Source organism: Phaseolus vulgaris, chromosome 5, assembly GCF_051622355.1.
Source record: "Phaseolus vulgaris cultivar YP4 chromosome 5, ASM5162235v1, whole genome shotgun sequence".
NCBI classification, from domain to species: Eukaryota; Viridiplantae; Streptophyta; class Magnoliopsida; order Fabales; family Fabaceae; genus Phaseolus; species Phaseolus vulgaris.
In genome coordinates, this window is record NC_143502.1 from 1,660,558 (window position 1) to 1,688,389 (window position 27,832).

The 27,832-nt window shown below is 30.4% G+C and overlaps 4 protein-coding genes and 1 long non-coding RNA gene across 5 annotated transcripts; 2 read left to right on the top strand and 3 right to left on the bottom strand.

Moving 5' to 3' along the window:
- Positions 1 to 1,450: 1,450 nt before the first annotated feature.
- LOC137834723 (protein RADIALIS-like 1) lies at positions 1,451 to 2,751 on the bottom strand. Its single transcript, XM_068642883.2, has 2 exons — positions 2,347 to 2,751; positions 1,451 to 1,711 (listed from the first exon to the last, which is right to left on the bottom strand). The coding sequence occupies exons 1-2, from the start codon at positions 2,601 to 2,603 to the stop codon at positions 1,687 to 1,689; spliced, it is 282 nt and encodes a 93-aa protein (XP_068498984.1). The 5' UTR covers positions 2,604 to 2,751; the 3' UTR covers positions 1,451 to 1,686.
- On the top strand, positions 1,650 to 4,946 carry LOC137834725 (uncharacterized). The gene is made up of 4 exons (XR_016520841.1): positions 1,650 to 1,775; positions 2,835 to 2,909; positions 3,020 to 3,196; positions 3,290 to 4,946. It is a non-coding gene; the product is annotated as an uncharacterized LOC137834725 (long non-coding RNA).
- Positions 4,947 to 11,520: 6,574 nt separating this feature from the next.
- On the top strand, positions 11,521 to 13,010 carry LOC137834728 (small ribosomal subunit protein eS19z). Its single transcript, XM_068642887.2, has 4 exons — positions 11,521 to 11,650; positions 12,188 to 12,278; positions 12,394 to 12,577; positions 12,773 to 13,010. The coding sequence occupies exons 1-4, from the start codon at positions 11,567 to 11,569 to the stop codon at positions 12,843 to 12,845; spliced, it is 432 nt and encodes a 143-aa protein (XP_068498988.1). The 5' UTR covers positions 11,521 to 11,566; the 3' UTR covers positions 12,846 to 13,010.
- Positions 13,011 to 16,023: 3,013 nt separating this feature from the next.
- LOC137834726 (AICARFT/IMPCHase bienzyme family protein) lies at positions 16,024 to 21,616 on the bottom strand. The gene is made up of 12 exons (XM_068642884.2): positions 21,369 to 21,616; positions 21,126 to 21,228; positions 20,023 to 20,098; positions 19,745 to 19,841; positions 18,935 to 19,037; positions 18,700 to 18,833; positions 18,272 to 18,449; positions 17,717 to 17,871; positions 17,353 to 17,562; positions 16,808 to 17,155; positions 16,594 to 16,720; positions 16,024 to 16,341 (listed from the first exon to the last, which is right to left on the bottom strand). The coding sequence occupies exons 1-12, from the start codon at positions 21,507 to 21,509 to the stop codon at positions 16,190 to 16,192; spliced, it is 1,824 nt and encodes a 607-aa protein (XP_068498985.2). The 5' UTR covers positions 21,510 to 21,616; the 3' UTR covers positions 16,024 to 16,189.
- A 1,920-nt stretch (positions 21,617 to 23,536) lies between these two features.
- LOC137834727 (protein LNK3) lies at positions 23,537 to 27,129 on the bottom strand. The gene is made up of 7 exons (XM_068642885.2): positions 26,877 to 27,129; positions 25,948 to 26,301; positions 25,476 to 25,570; positions 25,292 to 25,368; positions 24,770 to 24,886; positions 24,523 to 24,674; positions 23,537 to 24,054 (listed from the first exon to the last, which is right to left on the bottom strand). The coding sequence occupies exons 2-7, from the start codon at positions 26,289 to 26,291 to the stop codon at positions 23,763 to 23,765; spliced, it is 1,077 nt and encodes a 358-aa protein (XP_068498986.2). The 5' UTR covers positions 26,292 to 26,301; positions 26,877 to 27,129; the 3' UTR covers positions 23,537 to 23,762.
- Between the last annotated feature and the right edge of the window lie 703 nt (positions 27,130 to 27,832).

A 27,832-nucleotide genomic window follows, 5' to 3' on the forward strand; every position in this document is an offset into this window, starting at 1 on the left:
ATTGAGAAAAAAAAAGTTTATAAATTATTTTTAATATCGACTTCTAAACTATGCAAGAATAAACTAATATACTAGATAATAAAATTAATATCTTTAAGATAACCATGTCTTTTTTAATATATCAGCTAGAATAAACTAATATACTAGATAATAAAAAATTAATATCTTTCAGATAACCATGTCTTTTTTAATATATCAGCTTTAAAATAATTTTGGCAATGTTTTATCATCAATATTTAAAAAAAAAACTAAATTAATATCATAAAACAGTGGAATGAAATTAAAAAATTATTGTAATAGTAAAAGAAAAAGTTATGAAAGCAATTATTTAAAGAATGTTATAGAAAGTAGGTTAACATTTTTTGTAGGTATACTTATTGTTTCCATTAATGTGTGGAGAAAAGAAAAAGTACTTAGCTTAAAAGCGTAAGGGCAGTGATAATAAATGGTACGGAACGATGTCGCATAGCCGCCACAAGAGACAACAGAAGATAGGGATTGATAATGCGTTTTCAAGACAAACAAAAACAATAAATATTTCTTCATCAATTTCTGAAAAGACAATCCATTATCGATTCAATTTTAATTTCAACATAAATATATAATAAGGTATTATTATCTTCAAAAACCTACCATTCTTCTTGTTTTACAATATCATTTTTACAATTTTTTAACAATGTATTAATTTTTATTTTTTAAATATTTTAATTAATTAACATCTTTTATTATAATTTTTTTTTATCCCAATCTTTATTTATAAGATTATTTTGAAATAATATACATATATATTAAATTGGTTTAAAATAATAAATTTGTCAGTATATTATTGTTCCGAAGTTATATTTATTGTAACTATTAAGAAAAAAAAATTTCTTACACAACTATTGTTTAGTATACATATTTTGTTACTAATTTTATCCTCATTCATACAATTTATTTATTGATTTTATTATTTATGAAAACCACCTACAATAAATAGTAATTATCATTGTGTATTGTGTGAATATAGTATTATAAAAAAATGTGTATTTATAATTCTTTTTCTAATAGTTATATTTCATTTTAACAATTGTTATGATATCTAAAACTTTAAGTATATTTTTATTATCATAAAAAATAGTATATTTTTCAAAAAACTTTAAAAAATTATTATTTCGTTAAATATTATTTTAAACATCCGTTACTATTTATCCTTTAGATTAAATAGGTAAATTTTATGGATTTTTTTTTCATCTAATTTTATTAGAATATGATTATACATACATGAATAACAAATAAACACATTAATCTTATTTTTTTAAAAATATAAGTAAGTATAAATTTCACTTTACAGTTAATTTCATATCAAATTATAAGAGAGAATTATGATAAGAAAATCCATAGAAGTATATGAATGTTATTAGATCCAATCCAACGTTTTGTGCAAGAATTCATGTGTCACACACTTGAGTAAATGACAAAGATATTGGTGAAATTGAAGTTTTATTAATGATGGGAAGTAAAACAGAGTGGTTGATTCTTGAAGCCAGCTTCAACGACAATACAACATGGAATCATGGGACACGACACGATTCTTATGTCCAATTCTACTACGTCACTGGCATTACTTATTGCGTAACACTAGCATTCTAGAAAAATTGCTAGATGCTGAAAATCAGAATATTCTTTGTTCTTCATGCCAACTGCTCACTGGAGCTTCATGTTTCTCAGCCTGCAAGTTAAGAACAAGACACCATCAAGAAACCAAGTTCATGATAAGATAACCGAATAGAAAGGTATTTTCAGGGTTGTTACTTGATAAATTAGTTCATATGATTAACTACTGCTGTAACAACTTGTGCTGTGAGATCCAAATATCATTCTTTCTAGAAGTTTATGGATGTTTTGCATAGTACATGCACATACTTAGTGATCATTTGGAAAAACTCATGCAGAGCTTATTTACACCAGTATGCTTTAGGGGTCAAACATATGAATAACTTTTAATTATAAATAGATTTTAAGTCTAATTCAATCTTATAAAACTGACTATTAAAATGATGTTTTAAGTCTAATTCAATCTTATAAAACTAACTAATAAGATGAGGTTTGCACTCACTTGTACTCTAGTGGTACTCTAGTTGAGTTGATGTGAATCTCTAACTATTCTCTATGTTTTTTATTTACACTTAGTTGATGTGTTTATGATTAAGGTGTTTTACTCAAAAGCATTGCAAGAGAAAGGTATTTTTGTTATAATCTTTGGTGTAAACAGTTGTAGGTGGGAAAAATGAAAAAAGAAGTTTTGTAAAAGTTATTCAGTATAAATTGATTTTACCTACTGATAGAAGACAAAGAATGCAGTACCTTTTCTCCTCTTCAGACCCTCCACTTTGCTTGTAATTTGGGAAAGGCACTTGTCCTGATTCAATGTGCCTAACATCCCTGAGGAGGAGTTCATAGTGCCTCTTCACTTCCTCTGGAGTCTTCCCTCCACCAACAGCCTTAGCAACATTGTACCAACGGTCAGGAGTGTCCTTGTCATAAACAGCTAGAGCCCTTTCAAAGGCTTTGTTGTCCTTGGCACTCCATGAGCCAGTGGAAGACATTGAGCTTGATGCCATTTGTACAAGGCAATAGAAATGGTCTAACTCAAAGGGTGTTAAGAAAAAGTATAAAAGATTGAGTCAATAGAATAAGACACCAAGGAATTGGAAGTTGAACTGATATTGAAGAGAGGAAACAATGTGTGCTCCTTTTATAACCAGAGGTGGAGAGTTTAAAGTAGGGTAGAAGCCAGTTGGAATGCAAATCTTGCCAAAATGAAGTAGAATTTGAATGATTTGTCTCCTCAGGAACCACAGAATAGAGCAGACCAAGAAGTTGAGCAGCATTATGGGAGAATCAGTATCTTCAAACAGTAAAAATGAGTGAGTTTGCTTTAACCTCTCTTTGGCTTCCTCCATTTACTTTTTTCTTGATACACACATACACACACACAAATCACATCAAGTTAAAATTGTACTTTGTTATGTCTCAGGGTGGTGAAACTCCACACATCAATAGTAGAAACAGTTGAGTTGAGACACTTCTCAAGTTGATGATCTGAATGTGTTTAGCACCTTAGAGATATCACGTGGTTGAGCAAATGGACACGACCAACTAACTTCTTAGTATGAAACAGTGAATTTTCAGTTGTGGTTCAGATACTAAAAACGTATGTGAGAGACCCCTCAACTAGGTCAGCTAATGGCTACCTTTATTTTATTCTCTTTCTTGCATGGTTTTAAGTGGGTCCAATCTGCAGCAGGTACCAGAGCTTTCACGAATGCATCACACACCACAATATCTTGTTCAGAATAGTACACTTGCAAAGAAAAATCCCCTCTTTGGTTTTCCATCAATTCAGGTGATCTTAATTGTGAATGTAGTTTGTCCTGAACAACATTCCAACACTCTAGCTGGCCAGTTGCACCCGTACAATGATTATTGTTTGTTCTAAATCAGAAGAATAGGTTATATAGATTACCTAATACACTTTTTTCAGCTGTGGAGCCCCCCTCACCCCCTCACTACTAGGTTTCTCATCAAGTTTTTTTGGCTAACTTTTTTCACAAACACTTGCTGAAGAAAAAATTTGACAGATAAAATGAATTCAACTTCTTTTATAACTCTAAATGAATGCATAAGTTGAGTTTAACTTGCAAGAAAGGTAAACTCTAAATTTGTTTTGTATTTGTATTTTCTTCTCTTATTTTGTGTTTGATGATCTTTACTTGGAGGGCCCAGAAGTGTCTTGTATACTGAGGCCAATGTGTCCTCTCATCCATCAGTGACAGTAACAACATTAGTTGCTGTTTAGATTAAACAATGTCTTATCAGTTTGTGAGAGACATAACCTTGAAGAATAGCCATTATTAATGTGGGAAACACATTGGAATATCAATTTACACAGTGTTTTTAGTATCGTTAGAGTTCTCACATCGACTAGATATTAAAGTATTTCATAGTACATAAGTGAGTGCAAATTTCACTGGTTTTATAAGATTGAGTTAGACTTAAAGATATTTTTTAGATCTTTTGTATGTAACCTACCTAAATTGAGGTTGTTTTAATGAAAAAAAACCAGTTTCATATGTGAATTAATGATGACAATTATTAATTATTCTAGTGTCCTGATTAGTTTAAGAGAATAGACCAAATAACTACAAATGAGGAGTTCGAGCCTTTGGCAACAGTACACACGTGGGTTGAGGGCTGAGCCTAGATAGCTCCACAAATTCCACAACAATTAAAGTAAATTTTAGTCATATATGTCTGTTTGTTCATGAGCAAGTGAAAGAGACTTTCACTAACACTTTTTTCCAAAAACAGTAATGAATGATTAGGCCATAACTTTTGTTCTTCAAAAGGCTTATTTATTGGTATACTTCGATGCAGGACACAATAAACTTTTTCAGGTCTTTTTGGACCACTTAGTTATTACAAATGACCCTTCTTCTGAGTGTTAGTGAGTCAGAGAAAAGAACCTAAAGAGAGGCTTTAAATTTTGGCATTAGAGATGCAGAAAACAGAATATAGTGTTAGCCTCATCTTGCAAGATCTTTCATATCTTAGTTAAGTTGCAAACAAGCCTCAAGCATTTAATGTTTATTTTAGAGTTACAAACTAGATTTTGCTAGTTTTTGCAAATAGCCTTATGGCAAATTACTTTTACTTCATCTGAGCAACAATATATTGCTGATCTACAATTTCATGTCTTTCATTTTCTTTTTTCTAATGCTCTATTTTCAATTTTCATTTTGACAGTCCAACTACTGATGCTGTCATGTACAAAATATAATTTTGCTTTTAATGTATCTAGACTAAAATATGATAACACTGTCTTTTAAACATGTGATCAGAACTTCAATCTCAGATCCTTATATATGAAAAGATCCTTTGTTAAGAACATCAATACTCTGAAAGCTTAGTTATTGATCTGGTTGACCAATACCTTATTATGCTAACCAAAAGTCTAAACTATGACTTTAGAACATTTAAGATCATTATCTGTTGTGTGCCATTCATGCAATGGGGGCAGAGCTGCAAGTATGAACATGTTTCTCACTAGTTATGTGTATCAAATATAAATGTAAAATTATGATTAAATTGTAGGGAATGGCTAAATATCTGAATCCATTTTGGAATACGGATAAAGCATACAACAGCATATTTCTGTATCAGTGCAGTGATGCTGGCAACTTGTTTCAGATTTTGATTGCCACCACCCCTTATGGAACTATTGTTTTTTCTAATATCTAGCAATTAGGCTTCAGTATAGTATATTCTTATGAACCAGCCCAAACCAATGCTTCATGATATTTTGCAATTCCAAAGTACTAAAATTGTAGGGCTGTATCAAACATGTTCACAAAATAGATGTGATGAAAAAGTTAATTTGGTAGTGAGAGTGAAAATTTTCCATTTTAAATAATGTGTACATTCAAGTTGATGCCATGTTGGATCAGTCTCATTGTTTAGGTGCAGAAACTCTATGGCATACCAAATTTATATGGTAGAAATCACTTCTGAAATTTCAAGAGCCAATAATGCATGTTTGAATCTAAGCACTATAGTTCAAAGAAATAAGACACTTACACTACTTTGTAGTATTACTTATTCAATATAAGTCCCTGTAACTTCAACCACAAAACTTTGCTGGGCGATGGTACAATTGAATAGCCTTTTTCATAAATAATTGAAAGGGGAATGGGAAAAGAATCTTTATAAATTAAAATCAGTTTATATAAATAAAATCAACATTTTAGAAAGCCAGATGAATTTAATTTCTTCAAAAAGTCTATATACATATACGTTAATCTTAATTTATTAGACAAGTTTTTTTTGAAAAAAAAAGTGATTTTTTTGGAAAAAAGTGATCTTTTTTTTACTTTATACACTCCATGCATTTTGGTACAAAAGGATTTTATCTCCAGCTTTAAAATGCAGCATCTTTGCTCAAAGGGTTCATCATGGTTTTAAATGTTAAAAAGGATTAAATAGATATGTTGATAAAATTCAAAATTGGTCAATATCAAAAGTATACTTGGATAAACCTCTTTCAAATAGGAAGAAAACAACTTTTTTAAGTAAAGATTGGTTCATATACAAATTAATTTGTACAAACTCTTTCACATAATTTCTCTAAATTTGTACTCATAAGATAATTTTAGTTCATGAAAAAACTCTTCCAAACATACTGATAGAAATCTTGGTGGAATTTATATAAAAATTGAAAAATGAAGCATTTACATCTACCCACAGAGAAGAAATATAAAGAAGTGTGCTGAATAGTAAAGGCACAAAGACCTTGTTTGTGTCCACACAGCATATATAGCCTTAGGAACCAAATATCTTGTTGTGTCATTATAATGGAAGATACCACCAAGTGTTGAAGAATGTAGAGATAGATAAATTTGTTGCAGCATGGAAGTTCCAAAGATTTTGAAGTGAATGCAGAGAATGTATTTAGACTATACACACTTAGCTGTGAAGTTGCATCAGTCATGGTCACTGGATCCTGGCCACAGAATGAATGGTAATGGGGGTAGCCATGATCATTGGTTGAAGATTATACTGGATTCAAGGAATCTTTCTGATGAAAAAATAGATGGTCTATGATGTGCCTCATCATCACCAAAATCTACACTGCAATCTTTATCTCACTTGGTATATCTCATTGTACAAAGTTATGAACATATTATATATGGAAGACTCCATCATATCTGGAAGATTCCTTTTAGAGTGGTCCTTCCCTTACCAATTCAGAACTTGGAATCATATTTCTTCAAGAGTCATCATCCTCCATGATTTCTCCAATTCATATTTTCTCCATCACTTTTCTTTATCAGATAATTTAGATCATCACCATATTTAGTAGAATGAAATATTCTTTGTTAACTCTACCTACCCACTTCAGAGATACTTAAACTTGAAGTGCATTATTATGATTATTATGGATACTCGAGTTAAATTCAATGGTTCAGTATTCAATTAGCTCGTTGGTTGAGTAAGTTAGAATCAATCCAAATTTGGTATTCAAGTATTTATCAGTTAAATAATACAAAGAAGGCAACAAAATGACCTTTTACTATTGATTATTCTCAATTAGGGAGGCTTAAAAGCCTTAACACACCATTACAGATAAAAAAGGGAGTAAGACATTTAATCTTTTGGTTTAATAGTTTTTTGGTTAGACTTTTTAGGGTTAGGGTTTGTCTCACTATTATTTTGAATGTTCTTTAATTTGATTATTTTTTTTAAGAAATAAGTCAATATATTCTCTTATGTTAAATTGATGGTAATGACATTACCATAATGACACTACCATAATGTCATGTGTTATGAATAATGAATAAAATGTCAGTTCAAATTGACTTGTTGACAGATCATTAAGGGCAGTGATCATTCATGTCTTTGGAATTCAATCTTTTTTGTGTTTCTGGCCAACTTTTACTATAATCTTAAGGACTTATGACTAACAACATGGATATCAACATCAACGTTACACCAGAGAATTCAAACAGTGTTGTTGTAGCGCATATTATTTTGCGAAATTGTTTCTGGATGTTTAGAAAATTGAAGTTTTCACTGGTCAAAACTTCTAACACTGACAAGAACTCGTGTATACTCTATTAGACGTGTATGAAGTTGCTTTTGGTCTTACAACTTCCAAACCAAACTCTGGTAGACCTGCAAAACACATTGAAGACTGAACCCATGCGAATAAGGTGTGTTGAAGATAGTCTTTGATGTCTCCAAATCCATGGAGATTGGTTGAAGACTTTGTTGTTGCTTGTGTGTGTGAGTTTTGAGTAGTTTGAATTTGTAATGCACTCATAGATTTGATTCAAAGCTATTTGTTTTTAATCCTTTTTGAGAAAAATGTGTTTTCAAAGAGAAGTGGAAAATCAATTTGTTGAATTGTTAACCAGTTGTTTTACACTTAGAGGTTTTTGAGAAGGATTTGAAACTGTTTGACTTTGGTTGACTTTGTTGTCAAACCATTTCAATCGGTTGTTTCAAAAAATCAACCGATTGTTTTTTGAATTTTCTTAACCGAATTATGTTAAGTTAGTTCAATCTGTTTTAATTGATTTAAAATTGATTTGACTCTTGCATTAAATGTTTTTAACAACTGATTGAAGTATATATAATTTGTTTTACGCTCCTAGTTGTTAGAGATTCATAAAATTGCTTTCAAATCAAGTTTTTTTCAAGATTGCTTAAGGCTTTGGATTCTTTCTAAGAGTGGAATAAGATTGCACTGTATTTTCTTCTTTTCAATCTGTAATTGTATCAGGTGTGATCATTCACTTTCTCTTGACAATTGTAATTCTGTAATAATTGTTGGTGTGCATATTCAGAGGGTGTTCTGAATTCTGTGTCATGTTTGTCAAAGGTGGTGTGTGTTCTTGAAGGGTTCAAAATCACCACTTTGGTTTGTGTTGCAATCAAGGTGTTTTGATTGCATAGTGGAAATCTCAGAGGTTTTCTAGGGACTGAATGTAGCTCTTGGTTAAGAGTGAACCAGTATAAATTTATTGTGTGAATTTCTCTATCCCTCATCTCTTTAAATCTGTTTTTGGTTGAATTATAACTACTGCTATAAAAAACCGATTGTTTCGCAAAAACAACCAGTTGATTTCTACTATTTGTGTGAAAACTGATTTTAAGTTGAGTCAAACTGATTTTCTGAAAACTTCCCCTTCGGCTCCTGCTTTTGCTTCAAGGATGTTGCAGAGGATTTGTAAAAGGGTGATCAATAAAAGGGTTTTAATGGAGGCAATCTACAAAGCTAACATAGATAAAGAGACTTCCCCTTCGGCACCCTCTTCCGCTTCAAGGATGTTGCAGAGGATTCAGAAAAGGGTGATTAATAAAAGAGTTTTAATGGAGGCAATCTACAAAGCTAACAAAGATAAAGAGACTTTCTTGGCTCCCGCTTCTCCTTCAAGGAGGTTGCGGAGGATTCGTAAAAGGGTGATTAATAAAAGGGTTTCAAGGATATTCCAGAAGATTCGTAAAAAATGGTGATTAATAAAAGGGTTTTAATGGAGGCAATATACAAAGCTATCAAAGATAAAAAAAAAAGACTTTTGCTTTAACTTCAAGGATGTTGCAAACGAGTAGCAGAAGGGTGATTAGTAAAAGAATTTTAATGGAGGCAATCTATAAATCTAACACAACTAACAAAGATAAAAAGGCTTTGGCTCTCTCCTCATCTCTCACTTTGGCTCTCACCCCCACTCTCACTTCTCTCAACATCCTTGAATAAAAAGGGGTTTAATAGTGATAAACTACAAAGTTAAAAAAACTAACTACAAAATCAAGAAAGCTAATAAAGATAAAGAGACTCCGTCATTGGCGAAATAGCTTAACCGAGATCCTAAGATCCTCTTGAAAATAAGGATTTTTTTCTTGTACCAAACATTTGATCTTTATAATATATATGATTTCATGTTATATGAATGATGCAAAATAATCTATTGATTCTATTCGCATACTCAAGTCAATTGTGTTTACTTGTGTAAATTAATCAGAAGACGACACAATGTGTATACTTTTCCAATTCATAATTTCATTTCAGACATGATAGAGAGAGTTCTTAATAAGATGCATAGTTATAAAAGTGATCAAATGCAGACATATTGATGATTGATCTCTACTCTTGGTTTAATTTGGATTAATCCAATTATGAGACAGATCATCAAAATCAGTAAACTAAAACTGCTTCACACCAAATAGTTTTATATTAATTTTATTCAAAAAATTTGTCCAAATTTTATATATTACAATATTATTTATAAATAATTTTTTTAAAATAATAAACAAAAAAGTAAAATTAAATTAGACTAACAGTATTAATTTATATTAACAACAATATTACACCATCAACACTTTAGTTTCATTAAAACAATAAAAATAATAAAACAAAACCAACAAAACAATTAAATAAAGTAAATATAAAACTTATATCTAATAGACATTAAAAAAAACTTTATTTTCTTTAAAATACAATAGAATCAAACATATAATATACTTAATTATTTTTAAAAACCAAATATAATAATAAACATAATCATTTATTTTTCATTCAAAATATCACAGAACTAATTTACCACAAGAAAAATTCTGTAGAGAGTAACTAATATATATAAATATATATAATATTCACTCTGATTAAGAAATCTCTACACACAAAAAAATTATAGGAAGAAATTTTAGAATACCATCGTTATTAGTTACATTTCAATTTTATCAACCAACTATTTAAAAAATAAATAAATTATTTATAAATCATTATAAATATATTTTCCTCTTTTTCAATAATTTTAAAAATGTTATTTGATTGTTATGAACGTTAATATACTTGAAAACTTCAATTCAAGATTTGAAATAATATTGTTTATAAAAAAGTTTTCATTTCATTAATTAAATATTTTTCTTATATTTCACATCAATATTTGAATGTAAAATATTACTTGTTATTAAAATATTTTTTTCTCTTTCAAAATTCTCAAATTTGATTTTTTAATTATAATAATAATATAAAATAATTATGATAAAAATAATAAAGCAAAGAAAAAACTTTCTTTAGTTCTATTCACAATATCTAAATTATATTTTATGCAGTTTACTTCTTAATTAACACAATCTGTTCTCATCCCACAAAAGTTAAACTATCATTCTTTTACCTTTACAAGTGTACTTAAATCTGTTCCTGTCAGATTATTATTAATTATTTTCTGTTGCATCTTTATAATTTTCCGTAACTATGAAAATTCCTATTTGTCCTTGTAATTTATTAAAAAAATGACTTTCAAAATTTATATTTTATTTTTTTCATAAAAAAATATTTTTAAATTAAGTAATAGGAAATTTTTTTGACTTTCAAATTATAATTTAAAAATTATATTTTTTACATATTTTTTTTTTAAAGTTGCACAATATGAATAGATTTTTTCATAAAAAAAACTTCAATATGAACCTAAACACTTATTTTCTTGAGGGTATTTCTTCTTGTACTTCATAAAGTTCTTTATGCACCCCATCAAGTAGGTGAATTGATCAAATGCATCATCTGATTTCAGACAACGTTTATGAAATATATGAATTCTAAAAATTATATTTAGAAAACTTTAACGAAAATAATTCAGAAATCATTAAAAACAAAGAATAAAATAATGATTTTTAGAAATTGATGGGTGCAAGAAAAATAAAATTTTTGATAAAGTGCACGCAGGAGAACAACAAGGAGGGTAGTTTTGTATTTTAATCCCATATGTTTGTACATTGAACTATATGGATGCAGAAAGAAATAACCAATAAGGTAATATACTATGGACTTTAAACTTCTGGAGAAGAGTCCAAGCCCAAGTATGTATTGGGCCGCATCATAGGTTTCTACCAAAACCCTAATATCTGAGTCACAAACCCTATTTTTTGGTGTTGTGAGAATCTCCGATAGATAGAGAACGCGGCATAACCTTTCTTCTCTGTGTGTGTGCATCAACCACAGCCAGAAGCCGAACCAGAAGCCGTCATGGCCACTGCAAGGACTGTCAAGGACGTTTCTCCCCATGAGTTCGTCAAGGCCTACTCTTCTCACCTTAAGCGATCTGGCAAGGTCATTCCTTCTCTTGTTTCTATTGTGGCTTCAAGGAATGTTGTTCATTTTCTCTATTGTTTTTATGATGTTTTTGTTCAGTGGTTATGTTCATCTGTGTTTCTGTATAAAGTTGAGTGTTTTCAATTGGGTTGTGTTCAAGTTTGCAACTTGATCTTCTTTGATGCGAGTGAGCTTTCTGTGTTGAGTTTGATCATAAATGAGCATGATAAAGGAAGTTTATTAGCATCTGCATAGGAAATAGATGACCTATTGTATAGGTGATTCAGAAGGAAGCATTTGTTTGTAATTTGGGATTAGTCTCTTTCTTTTAGTAGTGTGTTGACCTAGCTTTAGGAAGATCTTTCATTTGGTTGCGATTTTGTATGTTTTAAACAGGTTCTTTATGTTCTGGGTTGTGTAATTGTGACTAATTCTCTGAACAGTGGGGAACTTTTTGTCAGTTTTAATTGGTTATTTTCACTATATGGGTGATGTCTTTTAAAAATATCTTGTTATTGATATGTCTATTTAATTTTTACTTTTGGTTCTAAGCAGATGGAGCTGCCTGAGTGGACTGATATTGTTAAAACAGCAAAATTTAAGGAGTTGGCTCCCTATGATCCTGACTGGTACTATGTTAGGGCTGGTGAGTTTCTTTTTGACTGTGCTTTTGTAATGCAATTTCTGTTCAATTTGTTGAAAATTTCAATGATATGGTGGTGAGATGTGCTGTGTTTAATTCAAATCTTGAACAATTTCAGCTTCCATGGCAAGAAAGATCTACTTGAGAGGAGGACTTGGTGTTGGTGCATTTCAGAGGATTTATGGCGGGAGCAAGAGGAACGGTAGCCGTCCACCTCATTTCTGCAAGAGCAGTGGTTCCATTGCCCGTGACATTCTTCAGCAGTTGCAAACCATGAACATCATTGAACTAGATACCAAGGGGTAAGCTCTCTAATTGGGTAGTCTCCTACAGTTTATTTTATCTATTCTACAATGTTAAGGATTATAGCTATAGCTTGTCTTTGGCAATTATTGAGTTGTGCTGCATAGCTTGTCTTTGGCAATTGTTTGTCCTTCTGCATCAGAATGTGATAATCTTTATTCATGTGATAACATTGATCCACCCTTTTATCTCAGTGGCAGGAGAATCACTCCCAGTGGCCGGCGGGATCTTGATCAAGTTGCGGGACGCATTGTGGTTGCACCTTGATCTTTAAACTGCCTATAAAGTCTAGTCTGCTGTGATGAGCAATATTAAGATTTTGAGTTCTTGTTAGAGAGATGTGAGGATAACAGATTATGCGCAAATTTTTGATTTTAGACTTGTCTTTCTACTTATTGGACGAGCTTAATGTTTATGATGTTGTTGCTTTCAGTTTTTAAGGAGTAACCATGCATTTGCCATTATGATCTCTTTAATTTCTGTAGCACTGGTCACTTCTCCCATTATCGTTTAATATGCAGAAAATAAATTAAACCAGTATGAATAAGTTTTTGCTAACAATGTCAAATAATATATTATGTAATCATAGGATGGATTAATTTTCCATTGTTAGTTCTGTTATGAGATTTGATTTTTTGTGAGTGATTAACCATGTTTTTAAAAAAACTGATAGGATAAAAATGTATAATGTTTCTCTCTTGTAAGTGCTTAATGATTTTTGCACTAGTGTATATTATATGCATTATCCTTAAAAAATAAAGAATAAAATAGATTGTTTGGTTATCATTGAAACATAAGCAAGAAGCATGGCTGATAATCTATATACAATATATACTGGAGGTTGCATACCAAGATGGCCTTTCAAATACTAAATTTATGTTAAATGAGGAAGTAGTACACAATAAAGATGAAAATGATTTTGATTATGAATATATATCTAATGATGCTAACGATAATATCGGTGATGATTACAAAATTATATGATAAAGATGAAGAAGATGATGACATGTTTTAAAATATATTTGGTTAACTCTTCATATTAATCCACATACAAAATATACCCTCGCCATTTAGTTATATATAATTCAGAGAATTATGAAAAATACTTATATAATACAGAGAATTATGAAAAATACTTATTAAATTTAAGTGAATCTATGTATTATGAATATAACGTTATATACAGGATACAATTTTTCAGAGATAAGTTGTTAAAGAACTCCTCAATATATTAATGACATGTGAGTGTGTTATTTCACCATATATGAGTGTGTTATTTCACCTTATATTATATAATAAATAAAGTGACTTGATTTCCAATTGTATAAGATCATAACCAATTTATCATATTAAATAGGTGAGTACATATGTATTAAGATTTTAATTAATGTCTTCTGGGAATGAGGTTGGAATGAGGTTGGAGTAAGGATTCGTTGTTTGTTTCTATTATTTTTGAGTTGCTTGTGCGGATGGAGAAGCACGTGAGTAGTAAATTGACATCTTCACACAAATATGCGAATTTGAGAAGATTACATGTAGGAATATATCATTTTACGTTGATACTTTGCTGCATCACAATTTTCTCAAACTGGACATTGTGCGAGGAATCAATGCAGAGAAAGCATTTTGAAAAAGGTAAAATCAAGGTAAAATCGATTATCATCCAATATTTTGTCATACAAAAAATGTTCAGGAAAATCGTCGATTTTGGAGACTTTGTATTGAAGGGATAATCGATTCTTGTTTAGCTTTAGTCATGAAAATCAATTTTTGCAAACTTTGTACTTATGAGATAATCGATTCTTGTTTATCTATTTATCCTGAAAACATGATAATCGATTTTCATGCTTGTTGTATAGAATGCCAAATTGATTTTTATTTAATTAGGACTTTAAATATTCACAATTTATATTTATTTAAGATTTTGAATATTTTAGGAATTTTATATATTTAATTTTTTTTATTTAAATAGGACTTTAAATATTTAGGATTTGTATTTGCATTAATTTAAAAATCTGAATATTTAGAAATTTTATATATTTTAAATTTTTTATTTAAATAGAACTTTAAATATTTTGAATTTGTATTTGTATTTATTTAAAATTCTGAATATTTTAGAAATTTTATATATTTTTTATTTAAATAGAACATTAAATACTTAGGATTTGTATTTATTTAAAATTTTGAATATTTTAAAATTTTTATATATTTCATATTTTTTATTTAAATAGGACATTAAATATTAAGAATTTTATTTATTTAAGATTTTAAATAATTTATAAATTTTATATATTTCATATTTTTATTTAAATAAAACATTAAATATTCATAATTCGTATTTATTTAAGATTTTGAATATTTTAAGAATTTTATATATTTCAAATTTTTATTTAAATAAAACTTTAAATATTTAGGATTAGTATTTATTTATTTATTTAATATTTTGAATATTTTAAGATTTTTATATAATTCATATTTGTATTTAAATAGGACATTTAGAATTTGTATTTATTTAATATTTTGAATATTTTAAGAATATTATATATTTCATATTTTTTATTTAAATATGACATAAAAAATTAAGATTTTTTTATTTAAATTTTTGAATATTTCAATAATTATTTATTTTTATGTAACAATATCCAATTTCATATTTATTTCAAAATTTAACAATATCCAATTTTTACATATATAACCTGTTTTAGACAAATGAATATTATGTCAGTGAAGCATGTGAGTACCACCCATTTTCAGCAAATGATTAGTGGAACTTCAAATTCTGACTATTATTTTTTCTGAAAATAATTATTTACAACAATTTAATTAACCCAAATTTAAAAAAATATTAATTTATTATTTAATATAACATGAGGAAGTTTAAAAGTTTACATTTTATACAAATTAAATTGTTTTTCGGTCATCACATCACTCCCAAACTTCATAAATCATCTTAACAAATTCACTCTAACATCCTTCAATCTAAACAACATTCTCTCCCCACAAATACAAATCCCCTCTCCATTCCTACAAATTCTCTCCTCAATCCAAGCACAACGTAAGTGAAAGGAAAAAATATCTTTACTAAACTCAAGGAATTGTAATTATCCCAATCACGTGCTTCGCACGAGGAAAACACATAAGCTAAAATTTATTTTATTATATTGTCTTTTCCAATGTTTCTTCCAACTAAACAGAATCAATTGAATAATTTGCACTAATAATATATAATTTGATTCTCTTCATTGCAGAAGATTATCATATCAGATTATTCTGATGTACTAGATATTAGAATGTAGGAGAATATCAATTTATTTTGTCTATATAAATTCTTACTCGTACATTCACTTGATTTCAAAACCAGGTTTCAGAATAATGTATAATTTGATTCTGTTCATTGCAGAAGATTATCATATCTGATTATTCTAATGTACTAGATATTAGAATGTAGGAGAATATCACTTTATTTTTTCTATATAAATTCTTACTCATACATTCACTTGATTTCAAAACCAGGTTTCAGTGCTACCTGCTGGAAGCACAAGTTTGAACAACACCGGTTGGATAACAGAAACAGAAAGTTGTAGTGAAACCGCAAGCTAAAATAATTCAGTTCAGTGCCTAAAGTGCCTCACATTGGTAAAGAGTAGTGAAACACCATATTTGTTACAACAATCTATGGCATCCTGGTCCCTCATGCTCCCACCTGGTTCTGCAATAACACCAATTCCACTTTCACATGCTTCTTCCACAGCATCTTTCCAAGCTGTTCAGAGATTGAGAGATGTATCCATGTTAACAAAATGATCAAAATGAAAAAGCAACTATCACAACATAGCTATTCAATTTGGTATAGACTTTAGTTTCAGTGCCTAATATTGTCTTGGTTTTATTTGTCTCCAAAGAATGTATGCATCAGAAAGAATTCCTAATACACCACTAAATGTGTTGTTCATAACACAAACAAAACACAGTGAACTCCGGTATTGCAAACATTTTATATGACAATAACACTTACCAAATGGAAAGAAGGCATCACTGGCCAAGGCTGCTCCTTTAACTTCATCTCCAGCTTTTCTCATTGCTATTCTCAAGCTCTCCACACGGTTTGGTTGCCCACTTCCCATACCTAACATACAATTGTTCTGCAAAAGATTATAACAAAAGGATCAGTTTCTTGAACTTAAACAAGGTAGAGAAAAGTTTCATGGTATGGTATGAGAGATTACAACCTTGGCTATCACAATAGCATTGCTTTTGACATGCTTCACACACAACCATGCAAACTCCGCATCACGCAGTTCATCAGCTTGTGGAGCCTTCCCCGAGACGACGTTGAACTTGATGTCTTGAGGGGTTAAGTCATCTGAATCCTGAGCTAACCAACCTCCACCAACCTGTCTGAGTGAAAGCTTTCCCGCTTCATTCTTTTTTGCTTCAAGAATCCTTAGAGTCTTGGACTTCCCACGCAGAATCTCAAGTCCCTTCTCTGAATAGCTAGGTGCAACTACTATTTCATAAAACATCCTTGTCTGACCGTCTGTGGGGCTTCTGAATTCTCGGATTTCTCTAGCAAGTGCCTAAAATATATGAAAATATTAGAAACACTAAGTATATATCATTGTTCCTCCTTGGCTTAAAATGCAAAACCACGAACTGGGTCACCTTGCATCACTTGAAAAGAAGAAAAAATATATTTGATATAGATAAGAAACCAAAAACAACAGTAAAAATCAAGCATTATCCGACTCAGATTAAATTCAAATAGAATATTTACCTCATCAATTTCCATGTTGAAGGCTACAATTCCACCAAATGCACTCACGGGATCGGCTTTAACAGCCAGTCTGTAGGCTTCAAGAATATCATCACGAGATGCTACCCCACATGGATTGGTATGCTTCACTACTACACAGGTGGGGTTCTTAAACTCACATACACAGTTCCAAGCTGCATCAGCATCCAAGTAGTTATTATATGACATCTCCTGCATGATAATTTTAAGGTTGTAATGTTAGGGGAATTGCATAATGATTTATAGAAACTGTACAAAATTTCAATAAAAAACTCTTGAAATATGAGATACATTTGGCAGTAAATTTAGATGATCAGATGAAAGATATTAGTGGGTTGACTCCCACCTTTCCATGGTGTTGGATGGCTGTAGCAATTCCACCAGCATTAACCTCAGAAAGTTTTTTGTCGACATAGAATGCAGCTTTTTGATGGGGATTTTCACCATAACGGAGAGAGCTTTTGAGTGAAAGAGGCACTGTTAAGCTAGGAGGGAATTTATCTGTCATCAAGTAGAGAATAAGTAAATGTATTGAGCACATAAAAACTAACAATAGCACTTGAAATATTTAAATTAAATACATATTATATATAGCATGATGTACCTCGCATAACAATATACAGACAGTTCTGTTCTTGATACTGTAAACTATTTTCAGAATTAAATATATGATTTCAAATTTGTTCATGATTTCAAAAACTTCAAAATTAGAAAATATATGAGATACATGAATATTAGTACACCAATTCATCTGCTAGGTGTAGAATAAGCTTTAACATTATGGGATTATATTTATGAATTATTATCATTTTCTTGTAATCAACGTTTCCATCTCACAAGTAAATGAAGTAACAACAGTTGAGTGTGAATCAATAATTAATTCCTCACAAACTTGAAGTACCTCCCACACTCTGCTTCCACAACCACTCAGATACCGCAGAATCATAGGAAGCAACATGTTGAAAAGCTTTCCATGCAAGTTTTAGTCTGAACTTTTGATCATCCTGGTTTCCTTTAAGAAATTCCAGAAGAGCAGGGTAATCTTCTGTATCAACCACTACTAAAACATCCTTGTGATTCTGCTCAAAAAAGAATTTATCACCATATATTCAAAATATTTCAATAGAAAAAATAAAAAATTCAGGTCAAAGTCAGTATGCGATGAACAGGAGTTCTTGTACTTTCCACAGAAGTAGTTCAGTGGTATACAGGATATTTTCTGAGCCATTCTAGAAACCTTTTAAGTTTTCATGACAAGATATAGCTTTATGAATGGAGCCAAGAGATCAAATTTATTAGAGGTTTGGCATATTCAGTCAAACAAACCACCTTTGCAGCAGCTCTAATCATGGCTGGACCACCAATGTCAATATTTTCAATTCCATCCTCAAATTCAATGCCACCAGCTGATGTGACTTTATCGTAAAATGGGTACAAGTTCACCACCACAACATCAAAAGTACCTAAAAGGGAAAATTTTAAATCACAAAGGCTAAACGAGCACAACCTAAATTGAACAGAAAACTAGCACCATGAACTTATAGCTGTCGATAACATATCTTACCAATTCCATGTGTATTAAGAGCTTCAATGTGATGTTTTAGGTCCCTTCTAGCCAGGATACCCCCATGTACGTTAGGGTGCAAAGTTTTGACGCGGCCATCAAGCTGTGAAAAAACCCAATGCATTCTTGTCATAAGCTTGCACATGTTTAAGCAAACTTCAAAGGAGTTAGTGAGCCTTCTGATAGTAAGTCCATATTGAGACCAAACCCAGACACAACGGTAAAAGCTGTAACTAGGGGAATGGTTGGCTATGGGCCTAAATTTATGATATATTCACTCTGTTATGAGGGTGTCAACGTTTATAAGATTAACATATTGGAAACCATTAAAGTTACTTAAAAGAAACATCATAACAGCTAAAGTTCTGCAGGAAAATATCAGCAGAAAACTAAAGTCTTGTAATCCAATAAAAAACATTAAAAGCAGCATGACAAAGCAATTAGAAAACACGATTAAGACCCTGCTTAAATAAGCTTTTTCTTCAATATACACATAGTAGATGAAAATAAGGTAAAATTGATTAAGTTTCTGTTTACAAGTTAAAATCAACTCATACACGTCAGTTTTCGGAGAGGGCCACTAGATTAGAGAACTTCTATAATAGTTAAAGTGCAAAAGTTTTTTAATTAAATATGGAGAAACTTAATTCATTTTACATCCTTATTTTCTTTTTCTAGAAGTTCTCATAAAAATGTTTATCCAAACAGGGCTTGATCACATGATAATTCATAGACGTATGATCAGAAGTTCCAGCACTAGAATTGTTCATGAGTTTAGAGAGGAGAACTCAAGCAGCAAAGCGCACACACCATTTCAGGGAACTGAGTAAGCTGTTCTACTTTAGTAACAGCTACTCCAGCGCTCTCCAAAGAAGAAGCTGTTCCTCCAGTTGAAACAATAGTGTATCTACAATTTAATAGAGGAACTGTCAATAGTTCACTATAGCAACTGAAGCTTCTTGAGATTCCATAAACCATATAAAAAAGGCAAGTATGGATAAATAGAATAAAAAAATAAAGGAGTATAAGAAACACAAGTATTCTAACATGTTAGAAAATGAGCTCATTGATTGAAATAATTTATTTACCCTAATTCCTGGAGCCCATTGCCAACAAATGCAAGATCTTTCTTATCTGACAATGATATCAAGGCTTGCTTGCTCCCTGTTTCACAGCAAAACACCGTATGCCAGAAACAGTTATTCTTACATTTTAAATATACAAAACATCACCAAAGGGTAAAATATGGGTATATTTTGACACTTAAAAAATTAACAGTAAAGATGTATTGTCTAAACTGAAATCACAGAATAAATACAAATTCACTCATAATTAAAATTAACTGGTTTGAATGGAACAGAGGTAAGGAAAGTTATTCAAAACATTTTTGTGGCGCAAATCACCAAACCTTAATAGATTGCGACTGGTTTGTATCTTAAATTAGGAGGACTTACTGTACGCCAAACATACAAGATACAACTGCTGCGGATGTATTTAATATAGTAAAACACTGAATTTATTTATTCACAATTGTCTCAAAAGCAGTTATTATTTATGCAATTATGTCTTGCACTCAAACTTACAAGTGATCCTTAGAAGTCAAAAGGCTCAGACATTTGAAGATAGCTCTGTAAATGCTAATTTGAAGACACAAACAAAAGTTGCAAAACAAATAGTTGCTAATGCATTACCAACCAACTCATAACAGTGGATATGAACAAGGGGAGTCTTTGCATGTTTGGAATAACATTTAGGATGCACGCAACATAAAGTTACCAAATAATCATCAGCAAAACATCCACACAGAATTAATGATTCTGCATACTACTCCTGGAAATAATGAATAGCTTATGTGTGATAGAAAAAGGACCAGAAACATTAGTAAGCCCAAAATCTCGGCAAAAATCAGTGCGGATTAATCACACAAGCTCAAGCAATAAAAAACCAAAACAACATTAAGAGAGAAATATAACCACCCTTTGAGATTAGAATAACAAAGACACGAATTCAATCCACTCCACTTGAAGCCAAAGATATGGTATTGTGTAAATCACCCCATTAGATAAAAAAAAAAGATTCTTTTTGTTACCCTTTGAGTGGTGAAAAGGCAAAGAGGGTTGAAAACGTACACAAACAAAACCCCTGAATAAAAAAATTGAAAACACAAAGAAAAGAGGTGGTGGGAAAGCACCAGGAGCAGAGGAAGAAGAAGCAGTTTTAGAAGCTGCCAGAGTCTCAATCTCAGCCATGGCTTTGATGGGAACACCCCTGAAGTGCAGTGAAGATGACCGCACCTGAACATGCCCAATTGAAAACCAATATCATTGAACAACAACAGAGTCAGATATTAGCAGATAAACAATAAAATAAAAAAAGCAGTAAGATAACATCAAAGAATAAACTGAAGACAGTGAAAAAAGAAGAAGAGGAATACCAAAGTTGTGGATAAGAGATGGGAAGAGAAGTTGTGGGGGGTTGTGAGGGAATAAGGAGAGTGAAGAGTTCCACAGAGAATGCGAGAGGGGATGGTGGCTGCGGTGGTGGCTGCGGCGGAGGAAGCACCCAACACAAACATCCTCTGAGTTTGTTAAAAGAGTGACACAACCAATGAGTTATGTTAACAAAGCTTTTGACTTAGGTTTGATTGATTCTAATATTATTGTCCTTTTCATCAAATAGGTTGTGTTGCTTTGTTGTGTTCAATGGGCACGTCTTATATGAAACTCAACTCTTCTAAAAACCCAAAATTCAATCACATTTCTTAGCAGAAAACTGTCAAAATTTTATCATTTCTTAACACTATTTACACTTTTATTCTTTCATCTTTTTATTTTCCTATCTAACACCATTTTGTTTTTATTTTTCTATTTAACACAATTTCAAAAATAAAAAAATAATAAATTAAAAAAAAATGATAATTTTAATTTTAAATGCATTAAAAAAATAAATATTTTTTATATTTAAAATAGTTAAAAATATAATTAATAAATAAAGAAATAAGTTTTTACAAAATAAAAATAAAAAAGTAATAAATTAAAAATGTTTAGTTTAATTTTTTTTAAGAATGAAGAAAATAAAAAATTAAATCCTACAATAACATAAAAGTTGAATCTATAAACAAAAATTTGTATTTATTTTTATTATTATTGATGATGTAATTATGTTCATTTCAAGTAAAAAATACAGGACATAATTAAAAAAAAACAAAATCAATTAGTATTAATTAGTAGTGGATACAGATAATAAGTGTCTACCCTAAATGCAAAATCCTAAAAAAAATACTAATACAAATATTACACTTAATGCTTAAAAATGAGAATAAAAAAATAAAAAAATAAATAAATATAGAAAATAAAAACAACAACAACAATAAAAACAAAAAACAAAAAAAAATAAAGATTGAGAAAAAAAAAACTAAAAACATAAAAAATATAAAATAAAGACAAAACAAAATAAGATAAAAATAAAATATATAAACAAAAAAGAAAAACAAATCAGAATAAGATAAAAATAAGAGATTTAACAGGATACTAAGGATTACCGATTCACATGATGAATTCCGAGTCATCTGAATCATTAAAGACACTAAATAAAAGACACTAAATAGATGAGTCTAAACTTATAAGATGTTCGACATCAAACACATTTATATAACTATCATATAAATCTAGAGGAAATAATATCTAACATCAATATAGCACAATATTCTATAATTACTAAGTGTTTTTATTTTATATATATTCGTTTACGTGTGAAACCATGAAAATAACATTTTATTGTTTTATAACTTATGTAAGTTGAGAGAGGAAAACATCTACTCTCCAACTCAAAAAGGGGAAAATTGGAAGCATAAGCTGCTAATGTTTCTTGTTTTTTTTCCAAGTACATAACTAGTTTCAACATGTGATAATTTAATTGTTCTTTTAGAAACAACTATTACAAATATATAAATATGTTTAATCTATTGTTTTTATATGATCTAAGCAAAATAAACACATTTTCTTATTAATATATGGATTTTCTTTACTGTACAACGCAATCAAACATGATATAATTGTTCATCTTACAACAAACTATGTATGACAAAATGTAATCAAAATAAATCACGACAAATCATTCATAAAATACAATTTTAATCTTAAAAATAGTTTTTTTATTCATCTTCTTTGTTAATCCTAATTTGAATGAAAAAATAAAACTAGAAGAAGAATACAAATATTTACAAAGTTGGTTAGAAATAATTAACTACACATTCCTTTTACCAAATTAACTTTTTTTTAATCTCTTTTGAAATCAAGAAGAGGTTTTTTCCTTTTTTTTGTCTGCCTTTCTCTTGGTTTTATGGTTGCAAGTTGTTTCTTCCTTCTTGATTTTCATATTTAATTAATCCATTTACTTCCATTGCTGACAGTTTAATCTTAGATTTGCAGAAGGAAACAATTGTTAATCTCACAGAATTGAAAATTTCTTTAGTTTTACATTGAGAGTGTATGTTGTTATAATGGCTTTAATCTGGTTGAATTATGTAAAATCTGTTTTAATTCAAAACTTAGTTATTAACTAGTTAGTAAAAAGAAACAACATCAATTTACTGCAAAAATATTTTCAACTAATCTTGATTCAACAAATTATCATTTCACTCATTTACATTTGAATTGAAATGGAGTTTATTGTATGGAAGAAACTTTTTGAATGAAATAACATACTACAAATAATTCAGATGTAAGAACACTTCAAAACCTGAGTATTGAATAATTACAAGAAATTGATTTTTTGTCTGTCTCATTGGTTTAACTAGTGTCTACTGCAAGGATCACTGTCACACATCTTAACCAAATCCAAGCATGAAAGATTCTTTTGCAGGGTCTTCAGAAGTGGTATATGAACTCATGTCCCTTAGTTGATTACTTGGTTCAAACCTTGGAATCTGTGTATCTGTTGGCAATTCTTGAGCATAGGAGTAGCAAGATTTTTCTTCCCTGTTTAAGGATTCTGAACTGTTTGTTGATGGAGTAAGTGGAGGATCATGTATATTGAACTCCATACTCTTAAACATGAGACTTGCAATTATTCTGTCAATGTTGTTGGTAGCCAATTCCATTGATTTCTTGTCCTGATACCTAGAATTAACATACTGATGATTGAATCAAAGTGAACAAGCACAGAAGCATGTTATATGAACATGATATTGTTATAAAGAATTGTGTCTAACACTAGTTTTGACACTGCAAACAAAGCTTTGAACACATTGTCAACTAAGAAGCCACAAATGGAAAAGAAGCTTATATTATCTTTAGTAAATTACTGCTTGCTTTTACTGGAAATAATCTGAATGAAAAAGAAATATGATGGTTCATGCTGAAAACTCGAATTAAAGCAATACAACTTTGTTTATGGAGGAAATATAACCAAGTTTTTGGCCTAATCAAGCCAAATGAACATCAAATGTTTGTCCAGAAGATAATCTATTTCTTCTAAGTTCTAGAAGTGAATTACATAAAATTCTAAAGTATATATACTTAGACATATATGTGTTAGATAAAGGACAACATAACATAGCAGACAACAAACATTAATCATGTACCTACCTCCTTGTTATTTCATTGTGATCTGTATGTGACAATGATTTTTGGATATTAAGATTTTCATTCTGGTCCAGCATCATTTCATGATGTTGTTCTGTATTTCTGGCAAGACGATACAGGGAATCTCTGAAGCAAAGACGGGTCCTCTCTGTGAACTTATAATGTGAAAAATGTGCAACAAAAAGAATTAGGAAAAATGATTTATAGCACTGAATCAGATGCAACAATTTGAGTTTAGTCACTTTTTTACCTGTCCAATTACCATCTCAAGATCATTTAGTACAAATTCTTCAAGTGATGACTGCTCATGCATGTCATCATCCATACTGCATTGTTCAAATGGATCTAAAACCTTAGCAGATGGTGCCTTAAAGAAAAACAAACAGATTACATTACACTATGAGCTTTGAAAGCAGATGATTTATTTGCAGCAAAAAAATAAATAAAAGATATCCTTAATGTTTTTTCCATGCGGTGAAGATTAAATAAAAGATAAATTAGTGGGAGAAATGGTTTATGCAAGCATGAAAAACACATGAGAGTTCAAACAAAATTTAAGAAAAGCTTCAAAAAAATAATACTACAATGATCAGGCACAAAAAAAACTTGCCTTGCACCTACTGCAGTAAATAGTATGCAAATAACCTAGATCCCTTTGTGATTATGTGAACTTATATGTGACAATTAAAGAATTTGGAACCTAAAAGATTTTGGTTCAAAGCATGTGTGTACACAACATGCTGATGACTGTTAGACAGAAAGCAATTCTCACCTCTCTATCTGGACAATCCTTTGGACCTGAGTTGCTTGAAACATACATAGAATCTGTGGTATCTTTCTGCAGTGTGCCTGATGGTAAAAAAGCATGCATTTTGAGATATTCTGTGCTCCCAAATCATAAATAATGCTCAAAATATTTGTTTACAATATAGTAATGTCTATGAAAGAATGGTCACCAGGTGTACTGCTGCATTGGTTTTCAGACAAACCGTTGATGGATTTGTCTAGGTTTTCAACATCAAAACATGACACATCTTCAGGTACAGAATCCCTGAAACACACAAGTGGTGATGCAACATCAGAAGACATTCTATTCAATTGTATTAACTCGTTTTTATGGGTAAAGTAGTGAGAATTGAATGGCTCTGCTGTGCTACATTCGTAATGCAAGATAAAAAAATATAAGTTTTTCATGTCATCAAAGAAAAGTTGGAATTTTGCAATGTTACTACAAGTTCATGATAGAGTGTGAACCATTGCTAGTATTATTCTCCTTTTTGATCCATGCATACAAAAAATGGAAAAAAAGTCCATAGTTCTAAAACACCACAGAGCAATTCAATTTGCACTGAACTTCCTGCAATTGAGTGTGTGTACATCTGCAAATTAATTTATTTCAGAATCTCAATCCAGAGGTTAAGTTTGTACAAGAAAGAGTGATTCATCAGTTCGAATCTGGGTAGATCTTGAAGCTGGTAATTAGACTGGTCAGATGAAAGTGCTGTCTGTTGAAAAGATTGCTCATGCAATCTTCCACATAAACTTGAACTGCTAAACTGATCTTTATCATGCAGGGACGGTTCAAGCTCAATTTGATTATTGAATCTTTCTTCAAAGAAATCCATGATAAAAAATTGTTTAGGTGTATTACAACCTTCATTTGTACTTATTTCCCAGTTTGACCAATAGTCTGGTGAAGGATGTCTGTCCAATAAATCCTGATCTCTGGGTATAACATAACCATTAACACCCTTCTCATAGTACCAATCCATGATCTAGTGTCTGCACATAGATTTAAAGAAAATGAAAATTAACTTGTATAAAATCACATACATGCATAATTTGTTGTTCTACATGTTTGGCTAACATACAAAGTGGTATTCCAACATGCCACTGTCATCATTCTACATCATACATGCATGTCAAAATGTCACAAAGGGGAAGAAAGCAACAACATCCAATGTCAAGATCCTCTGAGAGGAACACAACATAAGAATCTTTTCAAACAAAACATAAATAAGGCAAAAAGAAAAGTATGCAGCAGATCAATATTTTCTTTCTTTTCCCTGTTTCACTTTCATTTCCCCTTTCCCAATTTCTCCTTCAAACACCACAAAATAACCTCATATATTCTATACTGTTCAAAACCAATTAGGAGAGTGAGAAGGAAGAAAAAACATTAAATCCATTAAATCAAAAAGGAAAAGAACATGAAACCTCATCATAACAAGAAACCGACTCAACAATACACCACTTTCATACACAGTAAACCACAGATTCTCAAAAACTACAGAAGAGGGCAGATAGTAATCATGATCCAAAATACCAACACTACCAAAAGAGTGAAAAGAGCATACCCTATTGAGAAAACTCAATTTGCAATTGATGAAAACAAATTAGAGAATATGGTGACACCAAAATGAAGACAATTTGAGGTTGGGTTGACAGTAGCTGGATAATGATCAGAGGGTGCCACTGGGAGATTCTAATGAGAAACTATGAAAACCATTCTAAGAGAGAGAGAGAGGGAGAGAAAAAGGTTGCAACTTGAAGGGTTTGTTGTACTAGAAATGAGATTGAGGAAGCAACAGAGAGTGTAAATAAGAAGGCAAAGGAGAAGAAACATGATACAGGTCATGAGTTTGTGGTTGAGAATGTTCTGGTCCCAAACATTTGTGGCTCAAATTGCTCCATCAAAAGCAGCATCCTCATTGGTACATGTGTCAGTACGAGGTTTCATTTTAAGATTTTGGTGCTTCATTGCCATCGCACCATGTGGCATCTGATACCATCAAGATGGAAACCATGTGCATTGCCTACTATTCTGCTTTTCTTATGGACTATTCAAACTTTGCATTAATTATCATATTTTAAATCAAAATCAAACTTAATTTAACTTCATTTTTAAATTCATATTAATCAACTTCTGAAAACTACTTCTCCCCCACCATATTTATAAACGAATTCAAAAATTGTATTTGAATAATGTACTTTTTAAATACTCTTAATTAAACATTTGAAATGAATCATGTAAATTTTTTCAATAGAATCTAAATATTTATCAAAGCCTCTTTTAATTATTTTAACTTTAAATATATAATAACAATTTTAGAACAATAATATAAATTACTGAAAATTTTGTTACTTCTAAATTATGTGAATTAGTTAAAATAATGAATTTGACAATTTATGTATTTTACAATTCATTTAGTAACATAGTTACTCCTTAGCCATAAATATAAAAAGTGAAAATATTTTTAATACTTAACTGTTGAATTTAATTTTCGTTAAACATCTTATTATTATCATTATT

Bases quoted from the DNA above. Each gene is read 5' to 3' on its own strand.
- LOC137834727 (XM_068642885.2), bottom strand. From the start codon at position 26,291: ATGGATTGGTACTATGAGAAGGGTGTTAATGGTTATGTTATACCCAGA. The intron at 24,887-25,291 runs GTGAGAATTGCT...TTTTTCTTTAAG, and splicing joins AGGATTGTCCAGATAGAGAG to GCACCATCTGCTAAGGTTTT. The intron at 24,675-24,769 runs GTAAAAAAGTGA...TCACATTATAAG, and splicing joins TTGAGATGGTAATTGGACAG to TTCACAGAGAGGACCCGTCT.
- LOC137834726 (XM_068642884.2), bottom strand. From the start codon at position 21,509: ATGTTTGTGTTGGGTGCTTCCTCCGCCGCAGCCACCACCGCAGCCACC. The intron at 19,038-19,744 runs GTGTGTGCGCTT...GTTTTTTCACAG, and splicing joins TTACTCAGTTCCCTGAAATG to CTTGATGGCCGCGTCAAAAC. The intron at 16,342-16,593 runs GTAAGTGTTATT...ATCTCTGAACAG, and splicing joins TGATGCCTTCTTTCCATTTG to CTTGGAAAGATGCTGTGGAA.
- LOC137834728 (XM_068642887.2), top strand. From the start codon at position 11,567: ATGGCCACTGCAAGGACTGTCAAGGACGTTTCTCCCCATGAGTTCGTC. The intron at 11,651-12,187 runs GTCATTCCTTCT...GGTTCTAAGCAG, and splicing joins ACCTTAAGCGATCTGGCAAG to ATGGAGCTGCCTGAGTGGAC. The intron at 12,279-12,393 runs GTGAGTTTCTTT...GAACAATTTCAG, and splicing joins CTGGTACTATGTTAGGGCTG to CTTCCATGGCAAGAAAGATC.
- LOC137834723 (XM_068642883.2), bottom strand. From the start codon at position 2,603: ATGGCATCAAGCTCAATGTCTTCCACTGGCTCATGGAGTGCCAAGGAC. The intron at 1,712-2,346 runs GTACTGCATTCT...CTTAACTTGCAG, and splicing joins GGGTCTGAAGAGGAGAAAAG to GCTGAGAAACATGAAGCTCC.